At 42.7% G+C, this 27,591-nt stretch overlaps 1 protein-coding gene across 1 annotated transcript; it reads right to left on the bottom strand.

Moving 5' to 3' along the window:
* Positions 1–12,718: 12,718 nt before the first annotated feature.
* ankrd55 (ankyrin repeat domain 55) lies at positions 12,719–26,157 on the bottom strand. The gene is made up of 12 exons (XM_080755566.1): positions 26,093–26,157; positions 25,045–25,164; positions 24,362–24,492; positions 23,719–23,828; positions 21,119–21,179; positions 19,840–19,968; positions 19,183–19,367; positions 16,667–16,834; positions 15,564–15,776; positions 14,837–15,297; positions 13,425–13,526; positions 12,719–13,027 (listed from the first exon to the last, which is right to left on the bottom strand). Exons 1-12 carry the CDS (start codon positions 26,130–26,132, stop codon positions 12,750–12,752), a joined length of 1,998 nt encoding a protein of 665 aa, XP_080611692.1. The 5' UTR covers positions 26,133–26,157; the 3' UTR covers positions 12,719–12,749.
* Positions 26,158–27,591: the final 1,434 nt, after the last annotated feature.

The following is a 27,591-nucleotide window of genomic DNA, read 5'->3' as shown; positions in this document are numbered from 1 at the left end:
AAATGAAAATGTGTACTCGAGACAGGCCTCTAGATGAGTCAAGGACTCGAGTACTACAACACTACACTCATGGGGTGAGTAATCGATAGACAAAAAGTAATTTTGGGGATGAACTATCCCTTTCAGCCTTTTAGGCAGACATCAGCCTCATCATCACAATCTACTATACTTACACCTCATGAAGTAGGCTACGATTATGCAGTGTCTACATTAATAACAGGAATATAAATCTGCAACGAAAACGGAGGCAAGAGCAATTAAATAGCGAACATTTTTAGTGCAGCATAAAAATATAATTGATATTTACAGCTAGAAAGCATAGCGTGCAACCATGTCCATGTTCATGGCCTAAAATTAAATCAGCGTTGGTGTCTGACTGACACTGAGACGATGGACTTATGGAATCATGGACAATAACACTGTCTGATGGACACTGGCAGAGATGGAGTTTTGTGCGTGGGCTCACATTTATGGCAATCACATTTGTTTGCGTTTGCACAATGTTGTACTGTTGATGACATGTGTTTTGTAAGGCAGGGCAAGGCAAGCAAGTTGATCTGTATTTCAGCAACAATATGTAGCAATATTAAATATACCGTAACATTATACAGAGGGAAAACGTTATGATAGGACATTTAAATTCAGAGAGTAAAATAATTTTAAAGTTTTCAACCAGTGGTCCTTGAGGGGGTTCCAGGTAGTCCCCAGTTAAACCTAAATGAGAGAGTTGGTAACCAAATGGACCCTTATAGATCCTTACTCTTGAGAGCATAACATGAAACCCACATAATATCTGGGTGGGGCATGCATTTCCAACTTGCATCGTTCCAAGTAGGCCATGCAGTGCCCAACGGCCACCTCTGTAGAGGCTCCAACAGGCATCTAGGCCTCCATCTTGCGCCACCCTTATCCCTAAACTTATTTGCCATTTTTTACTATTTTGAAAAAGATTTAAAAAGAGTTTAACTAGCCGATCTACATCAAGACAGGTTTTTAAAATAGTAAAAAAGGGCAAATTAGTCATCAAATGGTGGTCTGTGGCTTAAATGCTGAATAAATAATGGACCATGACATGAAAAGGGTTGAAAAGCTCTCAATAAGAGGCAGCAACAAACAGACTTGTAGCTGTGATTTAAAAGGGAGCGGCTCCCTGCAGTAGTTTGTCAGCTCCTGCAGTAGTTTGTTCTAAAAGACATGCGAGCGGCTCCATGCAGTAGTTTGTTTCTAAAAGACATGCGAGCGGCTCCCTGCAGTAGTTTGTTCTAAAAGACATGCGAGCGGCTCCCTGCAGTAGTTTGTTCTAAAAGACATGCAAGTGGCTCCCTGCAGTAGTTTGTTCTAATAGACATGCGAGCAGTTCCCTGCAGTAGTTTGTTCTAATAGACATGCGAGCAGTTCCCTGCAGTAGTTTGTTCTAATAGACATGCGAGCAGTTCCCTGCAGTAGTTTGTTCTAAAGGACATGCGAGCGGCTCCCTGCAGTAGTTTGTTCTAAAAAGACATGCGAGTGGCTCCCTGCAGTAGTTTGTTTCTAATAGACATGCGAGCGCCTCCCTGCAGTAGTTTGTTCTAATAGACATGCGAGCGGCTCCCTGCAGTAGTTTGTTCTAATAGACATGCGAGCGGCTCCCTGCAGTAGTCTGTTCTAATAGACATGCGACATACATCCCTGCAGTAGTTTTCCATCTAGGGACATAAAACAGACCTTCCCCAGATGACCTCGAGAGGCCTGCATGGTTTGTGATATCGCACAGGATCAGACATGTATTTTCGCCCTAAACCATCAAATGATTCATAATTAATGTATTATTATTTTATTTCTTGACATATGTTGAACGTATAAACATTATGTAACTGTGGGTGCACAAAGACGTTTGGCATGTATTCTGCTCTTCCGTCGGAGGGAAAATCCGATTGAAGTAATTTTCAACTATGGGGCACAATTATGTATCATTAATGATATAAGTTTAGCTACTGTGCACAGTAAAATAGCCTAGTCTAGCATAATGGGCCATCTAACTAACGGGCAGCCCCATTGTTTCCTTTACACACAGTTTTAGCCGCAAATAAAGCTTGGAGATTTTGTCCTTAAAATTATAGGCTACTGAGCAAAGCCTTTAGAGATTTTCCATGATTATATGCAAAAACCAAAACGTGTGAACATCAGTGAATCCTGCAGTGAAATGCCTCGTCAACAACACATATCACATTTCCTCTGCTATTCGCGTGACCCTCCCTCAAGTTCATGTGCATAATGGACAATGACAAACAAAGTGTGTTTCCAGTTTGACACACACACACACACACACACACACACACACACACCGAAAGGCTTCAGTTCATGCAGTATACTGTGCAGTGTGTCAATATAGTCAGTGGTGGAAAGTAAAGTAGTACTGTAGGCCTATACTTAATATTTTAGGTATTTTTCTTACTTGACTGGAGCTAGTAGGCTATACTAGACTCTAGTCTATACTAGCATTGATTCTTTTTGGGAATATTGAGTTATTTAACTTGTAAGAGGAATAAGAGTGTCTGCAAAATGCATACAGTACAAATTGTACATTTTAGCAAAACATCACTTACATATCACCTTTAAACAGTCACCATAACTCTGAACAGTCTTCTGTGTCTCTAAATGCACTGAAAAGTTGACCCTGGTGGTGTCAAATCTTACTTCCTTGTAGACGCCACCCTCAGTGGAGGTCGTGATGTCGCCCAATATCCTCCTCTGTGTTCATGGTGACTCCAGTCAATGTGAATCAGGTTGATAAGGTGGCCATATCTGTGTGGGCGTGTCAGGAGGCCAGTGCTTGCACTGTTAAATGCATTCTGGGAATTGTAGGAATAAAACATATTTAGTTGACAAGCTTTAAAAACCTCGTTCTGCTTTTGGTATAAACATCTGACCACTCCCTCACTTTTTCTGTCATGGAGCATCAAAATAACAAGTAATTCTCAACTAGTGAATGAATGAATGAAATATTTATTTCCGTGTCATGCCACTTTGGCCCATCCCATATGGGATTATATGACACATTTCAAAGTACATTGAAAATAACTGACATTACAGTCCCTCCTGTTCATATTCTGCGTATACATGAATACATATTTTATACTGTTGTACAGTATTTGGAACAAAATATGTTGAGATGCGGGTCGGGGGCCAAATACAGATAATTGTGGGGGTCTTTGACGTGAAAAGGTTTGAACCACTGACATAGAAGAGACATTTGTTTAGAACCGGCCTCAAGTCTTAAAACCACAAGACAAGGTGGTCATAACAATGGGGAGCCGTAGTGTAAGGGGAAAAAAATATTTTTAGCCTAGATTAACAGTTTGTTCCAGGCACCCCCCAAAAGCAAAGATTTGAGTAAAAAAATGTTCGCTCTGAAAGAATATATTCAAAGATGTGCGCCACATTTTCACAATAAAAAAAACAAAAATAGCAGATCTACAGTAGATCTATCTATTTTTCAATAGGTAAAGTATAACATAATGCTTAAAAATGTCTGCCGATGATAAATGAAGCCCACATTATTATCTGGACACCAGCGGTGAAGGTAGACATCTGGTCATTAATCATATTTGGCTGGCGACCATGCAGAGACAACCGACAGTCTCTTTGCATAACTACAGTATGCACACGCCGATTCCACATTAATCTTTGTGACCCGAGTGAGTCATTTCCACCGGCATGAATAAATAATTATATCATAACGATTACGTTTACTTTTAGACAGCAGTTTGATTTGATTAAATCCACTCTGGCCAAGGAAATGCATTTGACTATGACTCCTGGTGTCACTAGCTTAACATATACGTAGCTAGCGATAGTTCAAAAGATTTGTATACATTTGAAAATGTGTGAAATGGGACATTCTGCATAATGAGTACATTTTGATAACAATACTTTAGTACTTTTACTCAAGTCAAATTTTAATTCCAGACTTTTACTTGTAAAAGAGTATTTCTATAATGCGTATTGATACTTTTACTTAAGTAGAACATTGGAGTATTTTTTCCACCACTGCTCATTATAGTTACTAATATCCAGAGCTGTATTTTCAGCAGTGGTGGACAGTAACAAAGTAGGCTACATTTACTTTTTTCTTTTTACAGTACTTTTATTTTTGGATACACTACATTTCAAAGAAAAATATTGTACTTTTTACATTTATAGGAAGATTAAAAAGCACATATGAATTCAAACAGTGCAGATCTACAAGCTCACAACATTCACAATGCAACACGCGGTGAGCTTTTAGAGCTGCTATTTTCACTATTTTATTGATATTTTCTGAAAAGTGCATGCATGCGTACGTACGTGTGTTAATAATGATTGACTATCAAAACCAAAAGAGGGAATCAAACAAAACCATGTATGAATCAGCAGATAAACCAAAAAGTGGCATTTTTGTCTATTCATACTTCCTGCAATTAAAAACCTTTTCTCTTTCTGGCATTTTGCCTGCATGCAGCCTGGTGCTTAATTAAAGTAAACCAGCTGCTATTCCCCTGGGTCACCACCAGTAGGGGCACTCTTCTATCAAGATCTTCTCCTACATCAGCGGTAGGCAACAGGCGGCCTGCAGGCCAAAACTGCCTTTCTGGCCTTGAAAGACCATACATCCAAACAGAAAAGTCCTATTTGATTGCATTAATTGACGTTAAATTACGTTAAACTCACTTTGCCACTCGATTTGTCACTCAGTTTATGCATGGGCAAACCCATGAGACCAACGACTCACATATACGTATGCTATTATGTCCAAATAGAGAAACTATCCACACCTAAAGAAAGTTTATTAGTGACAGTGCAGGAGAGCAGAAGGCATAATGGTAAATGGTGCACTGCATATCAAAAGCACTTTACATAGATTGTGCATAACATTCACCCTTCACACACCGACAGTGGAGGAAACCATGCAAAGCACCAACCTGCACATCAGGAGCAATTAGGGGTTCAGAGTCTTGCTTAAGGACACTTTGACACCAACTCTGGAGAGCCCGGGTTCGAACTGGGAACCTCGTAGTTCTCGTAGTCCTCGTAGTTCCGTGTAGTTCCCATCTGGCCATTCTACCAGTCACTCTAGCCCTGCGCCACTGGGGATGAAAACAGTCTTATGTTCATTTAAATTGAGATAATCTAATTTGGCCTTTTTTTAACTTCAATTTAAACTCTAAACTGACTTTAAAAAAGGTCAAACACCTTTCGCAACACCACGCAGTCCGGAGTACTGGTGTAATGTTCTATGGCAGTGTATGGGACTGCCACTTAACATCAAGATAAACCGCAGCCAATGAAGACAGAGTTGAAGGTGGAATTGACTGTTTACTTCATGACAAAGCGGTGAAAACTGCAAAAAATAATAAAACAATACATTCAGAGTTGTTCTTAATTGACAGCATTCCAATCATTTCACAACTAAATAAACCCAGGTAATTAACAATCATACATACACTAGCTAAACCACATACACTCATCAGTGTTGATTAGTAGGATGACATACACCTGAGGCTAGGCTAGGCTATGTTATGTTCTGCAGACAACAGTAAACATTTGTCAAAAACGTTTCCAAATACAAAATAAACACACAAAATTGTACAGAAAGTTAGCATATCTAACATCAACTGCAACTTACAGCATTGCCTCTCAAAGGCTTCCAAGTTGGTAGATGTTTTCTTTTCTTAGGCTTACAGCTCTGAACAGTGTGTGTTTACTCTCTGCACTGCTGCATCAAAGATGGTGCTCACAGGAAGTGACTCTCATTATATACTGATTTCTTCAAAACAAAAGCACATGTACACAGGATGACAATAAAGTAGTTGCAGGCTTTTCTAAAGCGGACAGAAATACCAACATTGCTTAGAATTGCCTTAAAGGCAAGACAACTGGACATATTGGACCGAGGACAAATGAGTTGCCTATAACCGTGTCCTACACTGGCCATATTGTTAAGGGCTTGCTCTCATGACAAAACAGAACAAAACTGCAGCCATATAAATCATTTTCCAAGAATAACGTTGTTCATTGTACATACTTGTTAAGAGGTGTGAAACAGGCGGTATGGTGCGTCACAGGGCCGATTATAATCTCCAGCATTTTAATCAGGATTTGGCACCAGCAGGCACAAATTGCTGACGGGCCATTGAAGGACATCGTTTTTTCATCTGAAGATGCACACTGTTTTCCACCAGTAGGTTGTGTTCTGTCTGGCACGGCTTCCTTCCAGGACTATAGCCAGCTTCCAGAGGTACTAGGTGTACGTCGCCACTGTCGGGTTACTTTTCAGGAAATGGGGAAGAAAAGAACCCTGTGTTCCAGTGGTGGAAAGCAGGCACGTGCAGAGGGGGATCAGCTTGGCACTTTGCCACATTTTGTTGCCCCCATCGGTGTTTTGCCCTACGCACAGTACTTGTGCATATGCCTAGCTGTCTCAAAGTGCCCCCTCCCCCGAAAAAAAAATGAAGATGAGAACGTAGGCCTATTGCTTATTTTACTGTCCCATGACCAAGTTATTGTGGAAAATCTTGCACATCTTGCACATCTTGGACATCCAATGATCAATGTAGGACTACATTTCTGAAGTGAAATGGCACAAGGGACCACCTACAAAAAAGATCAGCGCTCTCTGCACAGCCCTGGTGGAAAGTAGCTAAGTACATTTACGTAAAACATTGATGTAAAAAAAGACCTACCTAATCAGCTCCCTTTTCTGTGGGGTTTGGCACCTGCCCCATTAGTGCACGGCCCTGCATGGTGGAAACGAGTAGGCATACTTTAATTTTGTACTTTTATATACTTATATATTTTGGTAGTATATTTTGTACTTTTACTCAAGTAAAAAAAAAAGGGATTACGGACTTTACTTGAAATTGAGTAGTTTTACATTGCATTATTGATTACCTAAGTAATGAATGTGAATGCGTTCTCCACCACTGATGTGTTCCAATGGATCCAATGTAGTAATTATTTATACAAAACACATGTTTGCTACTTTAACATGCCACTCTTCTCTTGTACATTATACAACAGGTCATTTTGAGGAAGCAATCTGGTTGAAATAGCTATCTAGACATGCTTCAAACGAGCATGATGGCACACCTAATCAAAACATAAAAATCAGCTGCACTGTTCTCCCAGAGAACAGTAGCGAATATCTTAGTTATGATGAAATTGAGTTGACGTGTTTTGTTTTTTAAGGATAACTGTATAATTACAAATTTACAATATTACACGAGAGGGTTTTTAAATGTTTTTTGTGGCTTTCGCTTTATTTCTTATGGAGGGACAGACAGTAGGCTGACAGGAAATGGGGAGAGAGATGCAGGGGAAGACATGCAGTAAAGGCCGTCGCGATCCTGAGTCGAACCCGCGGCACACTGCCAGACTGGGTTACCAGCCAAGGTGCCTGGACCACTGAGCCATGGCCCAGGCCACGAGAGGGTTTTTAAAAATGTCTCCCTGCTTGGCACTCAGCATCAATGGGTTGGATTGGGGTCAAATCAACTAATCAAATGATTCCCCGAGCGTGGCATGGCTGCAGCTCACTGCTCCAAGAGACAAATGCGGAGAACAAATTTCACTGCGGTAATGTGTGTGACAAATCGTACGACTTTGACGCCATTAATGGACTTCTGCCCGGGCTCTTGACAGGGCCCCTGCCCAGGCTCCATATATGGAGCTGGCCTGTTCTGACATCACAACACTCCATATTTGGGCATGCCTGACACAGAACTCAATATGTACGTGTGTACGTCTGCTCCATATAGGAGCTGGCCTGACATCACAACACTTCATATTTGGGCATGCCTGACACAGAACTCCATAAAGGGACACAGAGGGACAGATACAGAAATCTCCATACTTACTTACTTAATCCTCTTCGTGCTAGGTAGCACATAAGGTCTTCACCAACGAACGCCAATGTAGTCTGTCTTCCGCCCAATGTTGCAGTTGGCCCCAGGTCCACCCCAACTCCTTCATTTCTCTCTCCACAGATCATCTCCAGGTCTCTTTGGGCCTGCCTCTCTTCCTTTTCCCAGGTGGTGTCCACCTCATATAGCTACCCTTGGGATGGCACTTGGGTCCATTCTGCAGACATGTCCAATCCACGTCCACCTTTTGAACTTGATGACACCTGACAGTGGGGTCTCCATATATGGGCATAAAAGGGACACAGACAGATGGGTGAAATGGGTACTCTGACACAGGTACAATGGGTATTGCAAACGTGTGCGGCATGCACCTCCAACTTCCATTGTTACCGACTCGGTGCTCTACAGCCGGGCACCGGTCTAGTTGCTTAAATGAAAGGTATATTCACTTAAGAATAAAAATGGACATACAAGCTTTTTGCCCGATAGTGACTTGACATTCATTATTAAAAGGTAGGTAGGTTCTTTCAAGGTGACAGCGTGAAATATATGAGGTGTGTGTGTGTGAGAGAGAGAGCGCGAGAGCGTGTGAGCATGCAAGTGTGAGAGAGTCGTGGTGGGAGCTTTTGAGCGTGTGAGTGTGGCAGCGTGTGAGCGTGACAGCGTGTGTGCATGACAGCGTGTGCATGTGTGCGTGACTCAGTGTGAGAGTTGGCAGCTCTATAGCTGCCGCCTCACGACACTTTCATTGGTGGGAAGAACAGGTCGCGTGCCCGGCGAGTCTCCCAGGAAACGGAACGCCCTGGCCTGTGTGGTAATTATTCTGATAGCTAAATGGGAATACATTCATTTCCTCTGTAGTTTTCCTGGCAGCTCGATACATTATTTATGGCAGAGAGGAAGAGACAGAGAGTCCTGACCTAGAAAAAAAAAAAAAAAAAACTCCCCGGGATAGAATCCGCAGCCATTTCGCGGTGGCAGGCAGGCCGTATTGGCAGGCAGAAGGTTATTGGTGCATTAGAAAATGAGACACCTTATTGCCAACAAAACAGGCCAGCATAACTTCAGAGGGCAGTGAGGTCTGAATTCAATAATGGCTCCGTCTCTGCTGACACTCTGAAAAAACACCACAGGGCTTTTAGACAAATGCAACGGCCCCTTTTTGAAGCTTGTGCACGTGTTCGCCAGCTATGCTGCCATCAGGGAGATGGCAGTGTTCTGTGTTAAACAGGGATGTAGTATGATTTGTTGTTGCTTTAGTAGCCTGTTCCTTCCTTCAAAATAGTTTTCAAAAAGTATTGGTATCAAAATATAATTTAAGTATCACAAATAAAAGTTTTTATGCATGATATTCTAAATGTATCAAAAATCTTGACGGATTGTGAGCATGTAGATTGGCTATATTTTTTTAGGGGGCTAGAGCACCCCCTGCCCTTTTGGCAATGTGCCCTTGTGAAAGAAAATAAAAGTTTTGTTTAGTTTTTTGTTTGTACAGTAGGTGGACCATGGGGACATTGATCAATTATTGATAAAAAGCTTTTCACTTGAGCACCTGCCCCTCTAAATGTATGTGCACAACACATACATTTGCAGAAAGCTCTAGTTTATGAACAACAGTATAATCAGTTTGTGTGCCACAGCCTCTGCCTCAGCTCACAGCTTCACGTTGCGGCGTTCAGAGCATGCAGCCAATACGGCTTCACGTTGCGGAGTTCAGAGTATGGGTTATGCCGTTCAGACTATGGGTTTTATGGGTAAGTATCCCATTGGCTTAAAGGCGGCCTAGAGACGAGGCAGCCAATCATGAAAATGTCTCCACTACGGTCACTACTATAGGTAGTAGCAAATGTAGTCCAGGCGCTTTTCAAGCACCTGGCAAAAAACTGAAATATTTTACGGAAGTACAATACTTGATTCAAAAACCTACTTAGCTCCCAGCAGCACTGCCCTGAGACGGATTATAGCCGGTGGCTGAGCACTGGCTGGAGTGTGAACACTCTGTGATGGAAGGGTACTTACTACCTTCCCATGAGGGAGACCAGAGCAGGCGTTAAGTGGTCAGATAGGGTATAGCGTGCATTTTTAGAGCATGTTTATTTTAATGATCAATCAATCCATTGTTTTCCGGCATGGATCGATGGAACTCAACATAGTGCAATATGAGACGCTATTTATTACCGGTATCACACAGGGACAAGGTTTGAAAGGGAAAATAATAGGCTTTTTTCCAGCCCGTAAGAGTATGTATGTGCACTGTGCAGTGACAAATATCACCCTCCTTTTCTCCCCCAAACAATGGGCCAATTGTGTTAATAGCCCCCTTTCCAAAATCCAGGTCCCTGCTCCCTTACACACACACACACACACACACACCCCCCACCCCCAATGTGATAAAAAGGTACAATTATATTTCTTCCATTAGATTTTCTTTTCTCTACGAATACATGACATCACAACCTAAATATATTGAAAAGTGCATATAGATTTCAACAGTACACGGTGCATGCTAAGTTGTGGATTTATCCAGCATTATGTAAAAATATGAAAAAATAGGATGGACATTTTTCAAAGGGTTTAAAAATAATTATATGATCATCAGCCAAACATGATTACAAGTGTCTGACATATGGTTGCTGTCAGAAGGACACCTTGTGTGTTCGTTCATATTCATAATTACACTTTTTTATAGGGGTGTCACAACATAGTAACTGGATCGAAAGAATATATATCGATATGTGTGTTGTATTTAGCAATTTTAGGAAGAAAAAATAAAAAGAGGGATTTCATTACTTTTCCATTCAATATCGGTCTACGGAATCATATCGTCTCGTCATGAATGAACCAATTTCGTCCATGTATCGTATCATCAACCATGTATCGTGATACGTATCGTATCGCTGTTAAAAATGTATCGTTACACCCCTAATATTTTACATTTATTCATAAATGAATTCCCTGTTTCACAATAGTAAAATAGCGTCAAAATGAGCAGATTAGCAGATCTTATACGAATCTGCCGTTTTTCCTATTTGTGAAATGTTTTTAAAGTTAACTTTAAAAACAAGGGAAAATATAATAGGTTTCTCACACTTTGCAGTGTGAGTTTCAACAAGGGCTTTTTGACATTAGAATGAAGGTTAACAGCTTTCCTGAAAAGTTACATTAGACACGCATAGGCCTGTCACAATTATTACATAATAGCCTAATCATAATTTATTTGACATAATTGCAATTATTTTTTGCATAATCGTCAATCGTTTCCATGTTTTTTGAAAAAAGAAATATATATATTAAATGTGTCAGTGATTTCTTTGTATTTTTAAGTTATTTGTTATATCTGCCCTGTGCAATTTGTGATTATAAAGCCTAAAAGCCAAACTAACTAAAGTGCAAATCAAAAAACACAATTAAATCGTTAATTGCAATTATTTGTGTGACAATTAATCGTCAACTTAAATGTGTAATCGTGACAGCCATAGACAATACATACATGGTTTCCACCCGACGACGACAATAATGCATTTTAGACACACATACTGTAGTTAGACATAGTTAACACATTGACTGTCATGGATGGAGATCTCCATCATACTGTAGTTATCAGTTCAGTGTGGGTCTTGCCCAATAACAATGTATTCTGACCATTTACACCTGACCTGAGGAAATGTAATTATAAACAGCTGTTCTGTCACATGAAATCCATCGATCATGACTCATGTTAACACTGATGTTACTCATCACCATTTCACAAAGCATCTTTACCAGGAAATCATTGCATTACATTCATTTTGGTACGCTATGAATATTAACAACCATTTAGACCAGCTAGCTGACTAGCTGTCTAAATAATTATGGTACTGCATATCGTCTGAAAAAACCTGGACTGTGGCACTGCATGGTTAAAGTTCAATTTGAGTGTCCATTAAACTTGGGAGAGCTGAAAGCTAGTTTAATTATTAAAATTACGATTAAGGAACTCCATGGCAAGGTATTTATTCCCTATGAGATGTGAACAGAAATTGTTTTGGTTGGACAACACGGTTGATACAGATCATTGTCTAGACAAGCCGCCATCGGTTCTTTTAGCATGAGCTTTATTTTCCGGAGGAGGCGTCCTTTTTGTCTATGGTTGTTTAGGATAGACTACATGTTCTATGATTGTGTTTGTTGCCAGGCCAACCGAGGATAGACTATATCCCATAACCTGGTGGGATAATTGCTCTGTGATTGGCTAGTTGGTTGTTAGGCCAACCGAGGATCCCACCAGGCAATGGGGTCTGTGGGGTATATGCTTTGGAAATGGTTGGTGGAAATGGAAAGAAAAGTATAAATCCTCTCCTTAAATCAACCTTCTGCTACTCTGAGAGTGTACAGCAGTGTAGATTGGGATTTCCCGGAGATACAAAAATGTCATAAAATTCAATTGAATTGAAAAGGTTGAGAATCACTGTGTCAAATGACATTTGAAGTGCAAGCAGCTGCAGAACAGTCACAACAACACACTTCTCCTGCATCAGGTGGTACCGTTAGAGTTTTGTGTGATATATCTTTTGGTACCGTTGGAGTTGTGCGATATATCTTTTGGTGCAGTTCCTTAACAATCTCCTCTTAATGGTCTGATTCCTTAACAGGTTCCCTTTAACAATTCCTATAGGGGGGTTCCAAATGAACCCATACAGGTGTGTAACTCTGAGATTGTACACATAGAACCAAAGGAACCCATAAGGGTCCATTTGTACATTGTCAGAGTTATCGTGCTCCTTGGAATTAAAGTTTGAGAACCATCGTTATTGTAATTGGATAGCAGACGTGAAGTCCACATACTGTACCAGCTCTGACAGTATGACAAACCAGCATTCCCAACCCTGATCAGGTGGTGCCATCGGAGCCGCCGGGGACACGTGCAACGGGTTTGGTGGCGGTGGCACTGTGTCTCCTCTGGGCCGGGATGGCGGGCAGCACCTGGATACTTCTCAACGGCTCCAGGAAGTAGCACCCCCCCGACTGACCTTGTTGGGACAAACTCGACCTCTGGGACTTGGAGTTCACAGGTGGCGGGAGCGCTCCTAAACTCGGGCCAAGGGAATGCAGACGAAGGGATTTCGACTTCTTCACTCCTTTGGAGACTTGGTCCGGCGGCAAAGAGACTGGGACGAGATGGAGAGACAAAACATAATGGAACATTCATGTTGCAAAGCCGTCGCAGTGTCCTGGGCCACGTTTACATGGCAACAGATAGTCTCTAGAGAAAACGACAAATTTAAATATCAGATGTGCCGTCTGTTTTAGACGGCAACGACATTATCTGGTGGTTGAAAACGCAACAAAGTGAAAACCCCTTCCAGAGTAAAAATCTTTAAAAATAAAACGCTCTGCCTCACGTCTCCATGTAAATGGGGCAACACGGGGGAATCTGAAAAATGTGTGGCATCATGGCTCATATCGGCTCTCATCACTATGCTTATTACATCGATGCAGAGCCGTAGGCAATATATGAGACACAAGACACTTTGACGTTTTCTGATATGATCGTGGAACACTTACATCGGTGTGTGCAGTGGTCTCTTATGGGAGCCAGGCAGTTCCTTGTTAACGAGCTCTCTCTGGTCTTTATCCTCTCTAACGGCAGCAGCTGTGTGTTCAGGGCTGGAATTCACAAAGAGCTGAAATGACTGGAGGTGCAAGAGACGCACAAACTGCAATGCAACTTAATGGCACTTCATGGCCAAGTCTAGCCAACAGCAAATACTGTTGGCTAGATCAGGGGTTCTCAACGTTTTTGGCTGGGAAGCCCCGGAAATGCTTTGGCCATGTCTCGCGAGTGTACAATTAAATGGACCGTTTCACGCCTGTAACTGTGAGAGTGTACAAGTAGTTCATTTGAGTCCATTTGGTTGAATGTGTGAGAGAGAGTACAATTAACACTGGTGATTTTACAGTGTAGATTAGGGTCCCGCAGAGACAAAAGAAAATGTATTAAATGGGGGTACATGATGTATATCAAACTGGGCGTCTGTGAAATTCCAATCCAGGTTGAGAAAACCAAACAAAATATATACCAAACAAAATGGCGCCAGAAATGCAAGTCATACCACACATAACTGCTTTAATCAGTGTGAAAGTGTTCTATGGACTATGGTGTATGTTGAAATTATCTTAACCCATTAAGACCCATAAGGGTGACCCATGAGGCCATTTATACTAATCATCTCTGTCGGGTGGAATCTATGTCCAATTTCCAAAGCAGTTACTGAGAGTAAATGTACTTGACTACTGTACTTCAGTACAGATATCAGGATCTGTACTTTACTTGAGAGGGAAGTACTGAGTAATTTTAGCTTGGCTGTTTTATTTTTCCTTTTCCTTTTTTCCCCACTTTTGCTCCCACACTTGCCGTGTATGTGGCTTCTCTGAAACAAGGTACAAGTGCATGAAAAATAAGAAATGTACTTTAACCTTTACTTTACTAAGTATTTTTAAAAGCATGTACTTTTGAATACTTAAGTACATTTAAAAGCAAGTACGTTTTTTCTACTCTTACTTGAGTAAAGTGACCAGATCGTATTTGTACTCTTACTCAAGTACTCTGTCCACCTCCGTGTCCAAGACTGTTGCTCAGCAACATACATGTAGCAAGAGTAGCAGATCCACGTGTTCGCACCGCGTTTCGAGCTTGTGGATCTACTACTTTTGGTGCTTTTGTGTGACGCAGTCACATACTGTAGTTTACAGAATTTCTTCGATTCTTCATTTATTTCTTCATGAAATTACTGATTTTTAATTATGGAAAACTTTAGCTATTTTGGGAACGTTTATTGAAAAGGTTTTGAAATAGCAATAATTCAAAACAAAATATAAAGGAGACCCCATAAAAATGTGTCCACGACCCACAAATGGTTCCCGACCCACTGTTTCCCACAAGTTAATTATGTCACATGTGTGGAAGTGTTGCTCACCTGCGTCGTTCTTCTGGTCATACAGAGTGTGGGCGGGGCTGGAGGCGTCAGGGGGCGTGGCATGTGGAACCCACGGCACCCCATGACTCGAAACCGACGCGTTAGAGCGAGTCTGCCAGCCATCGCTCGCCAAGGCCCGCCCCTCCAGCTGTCCGTCAAACAGATCGTGCTGACTCTTGCTCCTCGTCGACTGTTGCTGGGCGCCGCCCATTTTGTGACACTGCTGCTGCAGCAGTGCGGCATTCTGGGAACAGGCCAGCAAGGCGTTCCCCAGAGTTATGGGCGGAAGGCTTTGCGTCCGGATGGGCGGCAGCCCCTTGCGCTTGGCGAGTTGATTCCGCGAGTCGCTCTGTTGCGTGTTGGCCTTGAGGCCGTCTTTAAGGCGGTCCTTAAGGTCATCCTTAAGCCCCTCCTCCTCTCCCCGTTCTTTGGTGCCGGCGGAGGCGTCCATGACACTAGGGCTGCACGATATGGACAAGATTTCATATCTCGGTATTTATGCCAAATATTGCGATATCGATACGATATACGATATTACCGTTACATATTCTACATTTTACGTGTTGCAACATTGAAAACTAAACATAAAAAAACTGCATAATAACAAGTTAATATCACTCACGATATATATCAACGATATATCTAACGACATTACTGATGCGATACTGATATTGCTCATGTTCATACCTCGATAACGATACGATAACGATATACTGTGCAGCCTTACATGATGCCGTCGAACATGGCGATGATGTCGTCCACCTCGTTGGTATCGTCCGCACAGCTGCCGTCACAGCTCTGCTCTCTCTTGCGGCCGTCCGTGCCGTCCTTCTTCCTCTTGCAGAAGATCTGGTTGAGTGAGCGAAACTTTCCCTCGCTCTTCTGGCCCTGATGCTCGCTCCCCTGCGAGGGCGTCTGACGCCGGGGGGCGGGGTCCAGTCTGCCAGGGGTGGAAAAAGCACTCAAATGGTTTTACTTGAGCGAAAGTATATCAATACTGCAATATAGAAATACATTAAAAATGTACTGTACTTTGTAAAAGTACGTCCCATTTCCAGTTTTCAAATGTATAAAAATCTTTTGAATATAGCAGATCTACAATCTCACTGCTTGTAGATCGGCTAACTGGTTAAAATGTACATAGAGCTGAAGTGGTTAATGTATATGTTTTGTAATAATAATCTAAATCTACAAAGTAATAGTAAGCAAAGTTTTCAAATAAATGTATAGTGGAGTAAAAGTACAACATTTGCATCCAAGATGCAGTGGAGTAGAAGTAAAAGTATTGGAAATCGGAAATACTCAAATCCAGTACAAGTGGAGAATGTCTTTTTCATATTTGGACGCACGATAGCGTCGTATGCTGAACATCGTACGCTGAACGTCGTACGCTGAACATCGTACGCTGAACATCGTACGCTGAACGTCGTACGCTGAACATCGTGCGCTGAACGTCGTACGCTGAACATCGTACGCTGAACATCGTGCGCTGAACGTCGTACGCTGAACATCGTACGCTGAACATCGTGCGCTGAACGTCGTACGCTGAACGTCGTACGCTGAACATCGTGGACTTATAAGCTAAGTCACATCACAGGAGCTTTCTAGGTCTGCTATTGTCACTGAATGTTCAGATTCATGTCGTTTTATATGTATGTTTCTCAAAGATCTTTGACAAAATAGTGTTCTCTATAGATTCTATAGAATCTGAGGATCATGAAGAACCATTCACTAAATAAAAAAGTACTATATCAGGTGATGATTCTTTGTGAATAATTCTAAATAATTCTTAGTTATCTTAATTATTAATCATTCTGTTTGTGTGTGTACCTGTTGACGTCAGAGAGCAGCTTGATGCAGGGGGTGTGGCCACAGTACATTGCATATGTGAGCGGAGTGTTCTCGTTGATGTCTCTGGGTGTCGTTTCCACTCCCAGCTGCAGGAGAGCCTGAACACACTCCTGTTTGCCCGCTGCTGCCGCCCAGTGGAGAGGAGTCCTATAGCAACCATGGAGCAGGTAGACATGCTAATGTATTCAGGGCGTTTTGCTTGATCTATAGCAGTGATTCTCAAACCTTTTTGGCTTCAGTACCCCCTTTACCCAACTTCACCCAAAAATGGCTACTTGAATTTGAATCCTGACATATGAGGTATCCACCCGATGCTATGATGAACCTTTTGAGCAAGCCCACCTTTTGAAGAATATATTGAAGAATATAACATTAAGAAGAAAAGGATCGAAAGACCTGAAATCCCGACCACATTACCGATATATTGTTCAATCAGAAAAGGGACAGAAAATGGACTTTTGGGCTTACAGAAAAGGTTACAAAAAAACGTCCATTAATTGGACTCAATGAACAGGATGAACAAAGAACAGGTTTATACTTTAGTTGGCATAAAGGTTCTCAGACCTAGAACAATAGTGTGTTGCTACAGCAACCACACTGACGAGTCCCTGAGACACAGCCATGGACAGACAGATACAGAGGTATGGTGATAAAAGGGGTGCACAGACCGACAGACGGCCGGGTACAACGTAATCTGCATGACAAAGTATAGTGCAGGTAGAGGTGCTCCGATCCCGATCACAGATTGTTTTTCTCACGATCGTCCGATACCGATACGGTACCAATACTGATCAGTAAGGGGAAAATGTGAATATTTCCAAAATTATTATTATGTCAAAACTGTTCCTGTGTGCATGGGTCCTGGGAGGAAGTAGCGTGGTTTCCAGCCCACTGGAAGCTCAGAGTCTGATAATCAGGCTAGGGAGGAAAAGGGGAGAATGTCTAGGCCTGTCACAAAGATGCTGATTGACTTTTATACCACTTAACCCATTTTGACCTGAGATCAGATTCTAAAAATGTCTTCTACATCCGACAGTTTTCTGAAAAAGCTATGTTTCTATGTCAGTCATTCTTTGATTTTTCAAAAATAGCAGACCTACAAGCTCGTAGCGCGCCACATGGTGGCAAAATGGGTTAAATGGTATAAATGATCGTTTTTTTCCAGTTTGGGTAAATTGCAGATCACGGAATGAGTCATTTGGAGTGAAAATCAATTGGAGCACCTCTAAGTGCAGGTTATCTTTGAAGACTACAGAACCTCTGCCTTGTTGTGCTGCAAGGACATTGGAAATTTGCGCATAGCGGACAATCATGTTTCAAGATGACTTTCATCACCAAGATGACTACTGCCTTTCTCCGACACACTGCAGTCAGAGTGCGGTCAATTTGAATATAATTAATATCAAAATGGAACTGGCATGGATACAAAATGAACGTGTGGCAGGGCAATTGCAAACGCTCAATAAGCCAGTTTACCATTCAGTCATGATGGGCTACAGGCTACAGCCACTCCTAAAGCAATTAGAATACATTAGAACTAGAAAAGAACCATTCACAGCTTCTATATCGTCCATTTACTTAAAAAAATCACACCTGTGAGTGGTGCAACTCCGTGTGGGGGTTCCCTGGGGGGGGGGTTCCAGAACCACAGGAACGCACCCATGGTGACGACCCGGTTCCGGCGAGCCACCCCACGTCCGAAACGGTAGATAAATGACAGTTACCATGTGGGGGTCCGTGGGGGGGGGGGGGGGGGTTCCAGACCCACAGGAACGCACCCATGGTGCCGGCCGATTCCGGTTGAGAAATGACAGAGTTCCCTCTACTGTACCTTACTGTACTGTCACTGTACTGTACTGTCACACCCGAAATCACCATATATACAGTTATTACGTGCGTGTGTGTTAGGTTGCGCACAGGTGGTGAAAAACAACCATGCTGTTTTCGTGCTCAGACGCACCCAGCCACCCACCAACACATAGCTCTGTCTCTAATGTAATCCCGGGTGCTACAATCCCTCAGCCAACCTGGGGAGAGCAACGGACTGACCTCAGACAATGACCCCCCCCCACACACACACACACACACACACACACCACATTGTTTTTAATGTTTGTAATGTCTTTGAGAGCTTTTATTATCTGCTGTAAAACAAAGTGCCCAGTTTGGGACATATGAATAAACTTGACCTCGACATGTGTTATGCGCCAATGTGTGATGGTTATTGTGAAATATAATAGTATACAAGATCATAATATAGCTTATTGTTGCTGTCTGGCTTTTTATAATTTTTTCATGAATCAATGCTATTGAACACCATTTACGTCTGTGTTGCTTCAAAAATATATTAAACCAATGAAAAGTATTAAAAAGCACTTTGACAAAAACCCCCCTCCTAACTCCACTTGAGCTCGATGTTTTGGAGTTAGGTGGTTTCTTCCAGACAAGTAACATAATTATGACATGAAAAAAGAAGAAATAAAGTGAGCCCTCACCTTTCGTCCACGTCCAGAGCTTGCAGGTTGGTCTCGCTGAACCTGGCCAGCTCAAACAGGATGTCGCTGTAGCCGGCCGCGGCGGCGATGTGGACGCACGTCTTGCCGTTTTCGTCGTCGTAGTTGATGACGGAGGCGCCCAGCGGCTGCTCCAGGATCAGCGCACACATGGACCTGCTGCCGCTCTGCTCAAACACATGAGGAAATGGAGTAAAGCATTACTCCATTTTTCAATACTTTACAATTATAACCCATTCTGACCTGAGATCAGATTCTAAAAATGTCCGTTTGAAAATGACAGTTTTCTGAAAAAGCTATGTTTCTATGTCAGTCGTTCTTCGATTAAAAAAAATAGCAGACCTACAAGCTCGTAGCGTGCCACTCGGTGGCGCGCTATGAGCTTGTAGATCTGCTATTTTTCAATAGCTAAAGCATAACATAATGCTAACACCAAAATTGCCAGTATTGTCCCTTTTATTCTACTACAATGATTAATAAACGTTCGTTACAAAAGAATGAACAATGAATACATCTTGTAGTGGTAGATTATCTCTTTTCACACGACACGGTCATCGTACAACTAAGTATAATATAAGGCTTAACAATGTTCTACCTTCACTTGCCATACCCACCCAGTCGGTAACAGCAACACAGTACCTGCACTGCCCAGTGGAGGGCGCTCTTGAAGTCTTTGTCCACCAGCGTGGGATCCGCCCCCTTCTGCAGGAGCGCTTGCACGTGTTCGGGGCGATTATGGAAGGACGCCCAGTGTAGAGCTGTCATCCCCTGTCCCCAAAACACAATGTCCCCCACATCACTGGTCCATCCCTTTGTCCCCAGCACAATGTCATCCCCTGTCCCCAAAACACAATGTCCCCCACATCACTGGTCCATCCCTTTGTCCCCAGCACAATGTCATCCCCTGTCCCCAAAACACAATGTCCCCCACATCACTGGTCCATCCCTTTGTCCCCAGCACAATGTCATCCCCTGTCCCCAAAACACAATGTCCCCCACATCACTGGTCCATCCCTTTGTCCCCAGCACAATGTCATCCCCTGTCCCCAAAACACAATGTCCCCCACATCACTGGTCCATCCCTTTGTCCCCCTGTCCCCAACACCATGTCATCCCATGTCCCCAAAACACAATGCCATCTCTTGTCCCCAAAACACAATGTCCCCCACACCATGTCATCCCGTCCACTGGACCATCAATCTGTCCCCAGCACAATGTAATCCCCTGTCCTCAACGCAATGTCCCCCACACCATGTCATGCCCTGTCCTCAACACAATGTCCCCCACACCATGTCATGCCCTGTCCTCAACACAATGTCCCCCACACCATGTCATGCCCTGTCCTCAACACAATGTCCCCCACACCATGTCATGCCCTGTCCTCAACACAATGTCCCCCACACCATGTCATGCCCTGTCCTCAACACAATGTCTCCCACACCATGTCATGCCCTGTCCTCAACACAATGTCCCCCACACCATGTCATGCCCTGTCCTCAACACAATGTCTCCCACACCATGTCATGCCCTGTCCTCAACACAATGTCCCCCACACCATGTCATGCCCTGTCCTCAACACAATGTCTCCCACACCATATCATCCCCTGTCCCCAATACAATGTCCCCCACATCACTGTTGCGGGATCCCCGGAAATGCTTTGGCCATGTCTCGCGACTGGAGCTAAAAAGTGTGGGAACCACTGCCTGGCCTAGACAACACCAAGCTGCCATAGACCCTGCCATCAATCAACACACTCACTCATTACTCTGTCCACAACACAATGCCAGCCAGCGTCTCTCATTCATTCCCTCATAAAGTGAGTCAGGATGTTTTGGAGTATGTCGTGAACGCTCATAGGTCACTCACTCCTCAATCCTGTTTTGTAGTATGTGTGGAGTGTGTTGTGAACGTTCCTACCTCGTTGTCCTGGTGGTTGATCTCACACGCCATGGACTGCTGCAACAGCACCGACATCAATCTGGGGAATGTGCCATTCGTTTTAGTTAGAGACGGAGAGTGCCATGCTGTTAGTGTCAGTACTGAGACAAGTCAGCACCATGGACAGTGCCATGCTGTTAGTGTCAGTACTGAGACAAGTCAGCACCATGGACAGTGCCATGCTGTTAGTGTCAGTACTGAGACAAGTCAGCACCATGGACAGTGCCATGCTGTTAGTGTCAGTACTGAGACAAGTCAGCACCATGGACAGTGCCATGCTGTTAGTGTCAGTACTGAGACAAGTCAGCACCATGGACAGTGCCATGCTGTTAGTGTCAGTACTGAGACAAGTCAGCACCATGGACAGTGCCGTGCTGTTAGTGTCAGTACTGAGACAAGTCAGCACCATAGACAGTGCCATGCTGTTAGTGTCTAGCCTCACGTAGCAATACTAATATCACTGGGAATCTAGCCTGGGCATGATCATTCCTTTTTGGGTTTATGATCCGGTCGGGAGCGGATGGTAATTTACGCCATGTTGTAGTCATCAAACAGGAAACCACAAGCCGGAATCAGAAGCACTCAAAATAATTCCCAAGGTCATAATTTTAGGGCTGATCTAGAAGCTCACACCATGTCGAGAGCTTGCAGAACTGCGATTTTCAGAAAAAGAAAAAAAAAGAAAAAACATTTTAACAACACAAATCTTGTGTGGGGAGGTCCTTGGCACAAAGTATTTACAGGGGGTCGGTGGCCATTAAAAACATTAATTTGGGGGTCCATGGTATCGAAACATTTGAAGAACCACTGCAGTAGTAGACACACTGAGGCCCCTTTTCCACCGGGGCTGAACCGGTTCGGTTATTTTCCCCCAGCATCATATTGAACCAGTTCAGAGTGTTTCCACTGAAAATGAATTGGTTCAGAACGTTAAAAGTTGGTTCGGAACTGGAACCAAAAAATGGTTCCGTTCCAAGAATCTAGAACGGAACCAGTTCTAAGTTGTTTTGGTGGAAAAGGAGCGTGAGAGACATCAGCACCACGGACAGCACCTCTGGCTGGGTACGTTGGTAGGAAATTACTACACAATGGAATCAGTCCGTATCTCATTACATATGCACCACGTCTCTGTCTGGACTGACTGATTGCCCCTTCATGCTCCCAAGTGGAAGAAGCTCATTTGTTTTGGCGATGTCATGTCCTTTCCTCTAGTGCCACCATCAGGCCTTTTGTTTGAGGAAACTGGGGAGATTTATTATAGACATTGGCAAAGGTAGTTGGCAATTGTATTTAATTTGCATTTTATATGTAACATTGTCAAATATTAATTTGCTTAATTAAAAGGTAGGGTAAGTGATTTTCTTTGGTTAAAATAAGTGTTAAAAAGCTCTATATTGTGATAGTACTCATTGCTACAGAGTGTTTGTTCAGTAACAGGAGCCTCCATGTCTCTCCAGCTCTTTATAATCATAAAATGTATTTTCAGGTCGGGATACAAATTATATTCAACCAGGATACAAAACTCAGTCAGAATACAGAACAACAAGTGCAATTGGAAGTGATGACCCAAAGAAAGGAACAGACACAATTGGAACTGGAACACAATAAAAATGAAGGTTAAATAATGGGTACTCTCTCCTGATTGGCTGACATTTTGTCACCCACCTGAAATTAAAATTTCTGTTCATCAAGCAGGAGAGACAAGTAGACTGTTACTGAACAGACACTATAGCAGAGGTTCCCAACCACCACTGGTGGTACATGTCCCGCGGACCGGCACATACCACTAGGAAATTATTTCCTGTCCATGACTCTATAACCGTGCGTCACCAGGATTTTCCAAACAGCGGTGAAAAGTTGATTCGGTCGAATGAAGATACCAAGGATTCGTCATCAACACGTCACTAACTGTGCATGGTTTAAAAACAGCTTTGAGTCCGTGTTACATCCGTGATACATACTGTAGCATCACTGTCAAATGTTATATAGCTTGCTGTATAACAACAGCAAGCTGTAGCCTATTTTGTCGTGATAATGAAACAAAACACTATAGACAGTACAGTTAAGGATTATAATGTCATGTCAAAACATTCAAGTATCAGCAGATGATGTAACCCAGGTAATAGATGATGTAACCCAGGTAATAGATGATGTAACCCAGGTAATAGAAATGTGTCCCTCTGCAAGTTTAACTAAAGTTTTCCACATTTCTGAAAAAGACATAGGCATAGGCTTTTTTAATCATACTATTCTTGTTGATATAATGCTATTTCAATGATATAACAGCGCGTAGGCTACTTGAGGCCAGTCAACTGTCCTTACCGTGTTTTGGTGTTTTTTTAACTCTCAAGAGTTAAATTATTGTTACACATCTGCATTACTTAATTTACAAGAAGTCTACACAATTGTTATTTTGATCAACGTTTGCCTGTTATCTCTCCTAATGGTACCAACATCAATACAGCATTGTATTGATGTTGGTGGACAAAATCGAGTTTAGTTTTGAGGTCTGCGAGGCTAAATCTCATTTAATGGTGGTCCGTGGCTCAAATGCCAAATGTGGCAGTGTGAGTGTTTACTTGAGGTCGGTCTCGGCGGTGGCAGCGTGGAGAGGCAGCCGGCCGTTCTTATCGGGAATGCTTTGTTTGGCTCCGTTACGCAGCAGACACACACAGCCTTCCAGCCAGCCCTGCATGGACAAACACACAGAAAACATACATCATACATACACAAAAACACACAGTAAACACATACTACATCATAAATGAGTAGGGGTGGAATACGTACTCGGATGTGAAACTGATGTTTTTAGTAGTAAGTAGTAAAATATCTCAAAATATAATTGAGGTACCAAAAGTTAAAGTAATAATCATTATAACACAAACTTTTCAAGGTTTCTAATATATTTTGGAAATAGCAGTAAGCTACTGTGATTCCGCCTGATTATCAAGCAGAAAAGATATCGGTGTAATTTTGTGTAATATTTCTGTAAACATGTGTACATTAGTGGTGTGTTATGCCGTTATACGATATTTAGCCAAGCCGAAGTAAAAAAAGAAAAAAGGAAAAAAAAGCTGCAACTCAATCAACAAAAATGTTTGGGGCCGAAATAGAGACTCTGCAAGACTCTACGAGTACGTCAGGACAGTCTTGTTGAAAAACATGTATTCCATGAGATTTCATCGCTCGCATTGCTGGCAGCGCGGATGGGGTGTTACTCACCAGATAGGTGGCCAGGGACAGGGCGGTGCGCCCGCAGGCATCCTGGGTGTTGATGGACGCTCCCATCTTGAGCAGCAGTTTGACCGTGTCCACCTGTCTGCCCGACACCGCGTGCATCAGAGGGGTGGAGCCTGCATGGAGGAGGGGACGTGCGCAAAACTAAGCGTGGATAAGTCCCAACGCTGAAACTCCTCGTGGTCATTTATCCATTTGTAACTCTCTGAGCATGCCACTTCCAGATCATAGGTTCTGTGTTTACCCATGGTATCCTATAGCTTCAATTATCTATAAGTCTCTTTGAATTCTGTTTATGATTACCTTGCTTATTGTATGTTGCTTTTTTCAATTACAGGTGCAAAAGCTATTTTTGATATCATTTTTCACTGGAATAGCCATTCCAATCCAAATACCAATTTAATCTAAACACTACTAAACACTATTTAAGTCACTGCCCCCCAACACTCGCGCCACAATGATGCAGGCACCGGAAATGTACCAGAAATGTATTTGTGTCTTTTACAGTTAATAAATATGATTTCTGATATTACTGTTGTTGCCTTCTCATTACCTACATAAATAGTTACTGGTAATTAGTTGCTTCGTCGTTACTCAATCTGGGAACACATCTGCAAAAAATAAACGAAAAACAGCGGCCTCTGCCATTTGTAGTTTGGTTACTTCACCTTCACCGTCACAGCACTCCAGAATTGAGGGATCCTCTCGTATGATTGATGTGAGCGTGTTGACGTCCCCGCTGGCTGCTACTTGAAACACGACGTTCAGGTCCATCTCCTCAACACAATCTAAACACAGAGAAACACTACATTCAGGTCCATCTCCTCAACACAATCTAAACACAGAGAAACACTACATTCAGGTCCATCTCCTCAACACAATCTAAACACAGAGAAACACTACATTCAGGTCCATCTCCTCAACACAATCTAAACACAGAGAAACACCTTAGTGACAAAACCAAGTACAGACAGAAAAATGTTGTTGGGTCTTGTTCTGCAAAACTTCTTGCTAACATTCTAGCATAATAATTTATTAGGGCAAAACATTTTTTTTAAATAAAAATATAAAATACAAAATGTACAATAATGATAACATTTTGTAAATGAACGAATGCAAAGAAGCCACCTAGACGTTAGTTAAAACCATATATCTCCACCGCTACTGCTGGTCGTGGGGTGAACCCATTTGTTTACAATTAGATCACTGATTTTGCCTTTAATCTGTTAAATCAATTGAGGAGATTACATCATTGATCACTGCCAGATGGTTTACAAATAACTGGAATTTAAAATCGGTATGCACTTCAAAGGAATGATCAGATTTATATGGGTCCATTTGGTTACCAAGTTCCTATCATTTAGCTGGGGACCACTGGTTGAAAACCACTGGTGTAGAGGGAAAAGGAAAGAAAGGAGGGGACTAATACACAGCCCTGGGGGACTCAATGCTCAATGAACTATAATCACGGCTTCACAGGGTTAAGATCGGGAAAATCTAAAATGAGCGTCTCCGCTCAACATGCAGGTAGCTACCAGAGGCTAAAGTACAGATGGTTTCTATGGCAACAGGAGGCAACTCCATCACCCACCCCCCCTGCCATATGCATACAATGGCGTGTGTGTGTGTGTGTGTGTGTGTGTGTGTGTGTGTGTGTGTGTGTGTGTGTGTGTGTGTGTGTGTGCGTGCGCACACATTGTTTTTTAAGGGTCTTACCTTTGTGGTGGTCGAACACAGACGAGGCACTGAGCTCCATCCCAACATGCAACAACACACCAAGAAGATCTATGTGAAAGGCTGCCGACCGCTCTGCGCCACGCTGACTGCCATCCTCCTCTGGTCTCCTCTCTCTCTATCTCTCTCTCTCTCTCTCTCACTCTCTCTCTTCCCATCTGCTTCCACCGCTGCCTGCCTGGCTTGAATGGCTACTCATCCATTGTACACAACACAAAAGGGGAGGGGAGGGAGAGAGAGTTTAAAACACAGACAGACAGACAGACAGACAGACAGACAGACAGACAGACAGACAGACAGACAGACAGACAGACAGACAGACAGACAGACAGACACACGGGCAGAAGCAAAGATACAGTCTACCATTCAATGTCAATGGAAGCCAGCGACATGACGATGCAAAGATGCATGTAGCTCAAATATGCTGTGATCTTTGCGTATTTGTGTCTGCCTGTGTGAACACAACAAGAGAGAGAGAGAGAGGCAGTTCCCACCCGGGTGTTCAGACTTATCTAGAGTCTCTAGACAATACTGAATAACTGCCAGTTTGCATATCGTCTTCAGACTAGGACTCAAGTGTAAGACGGACAGGTCATTGGTGTTGCAGTTACATGATTACATCCCCCACGATGCAACAGCAAATCCTAAAGTCCTTAGACAGGCCTTCTCTCTTGGGCTCAACCTTCTTCCAGGAGGTCTTGAATTTCCAGAGATCATTGAAGTTCAAGTTTTTGTATCCCACGGTTTTGTAATCAAATGTTTTCACCCAGTATGAGTCTGACTGTATATTCGTACAATATACAGTATCTGAGAAAATGCCAACAACCGACAAACAACAAAATGTGTGCACATCCCTCAATCTCTGCCCTGTTGGTAGATGAAGCATAAGTGTTCAAGAATGTAATCCATGCTGCGTTTTGCCAACGTTTTGCAGGAGTGGGCCTCAGCAAAGCAGTGGATCCCTATGCAGTTGCTTTCATCCTCACAACGCTCCATGTAATGACAGCACGCCTCTCTGACAGCAACGACATCCAGCAAGTTTTCTGCTGCTAGCAGGGCCTAAGAAACCAAACATATATACCTGGTATGGAGGTATGTCCTGTGTTCCAATGGATCCACTGAAGTAATCACAAGTGATTGTTAATATCTTTCATTGGTTAAATATAAATAAATTCACAGACAGACTTTCAGCATGTCTTTATACACACACAAACTGCATCAATTAATGGTGTGAGCTATTTTCACAACTTTTGCATGCCACTGTCATGCGATTAAGTCCAAAATAGGGCATTAATTTATGTAAGAAATTCCACACGAACTACATGGATACAAGGAATAAGGTATGATATTACATCACCTGAACATTTGTGGTGGAGATGACCACCTTTGCAGGTTCCACTCCATTGATGTCCACCCTATGCTGTCTGGACTCCATCCGAGCCGCAGTCTGTTGAGGCCCTCCAAGACCACATTGGGGTGCC

The sequence above is a fragment of the Protomyctophum bolini genome (assembly GCF_963924005.1).
Source record: "Protomyctophum bolini genome assembly, chromosome: 22".
Classification (NCBI taxonomy): Eukaryota; Metazoa; Chordata; class Actinopteri; order Myctophiformes; family Myctophidae; genus Protomyctophum; species Protomyctophum bolini.
This window is presented reverse-complemented; position numbering and strand designations above follow the sequence as displayed.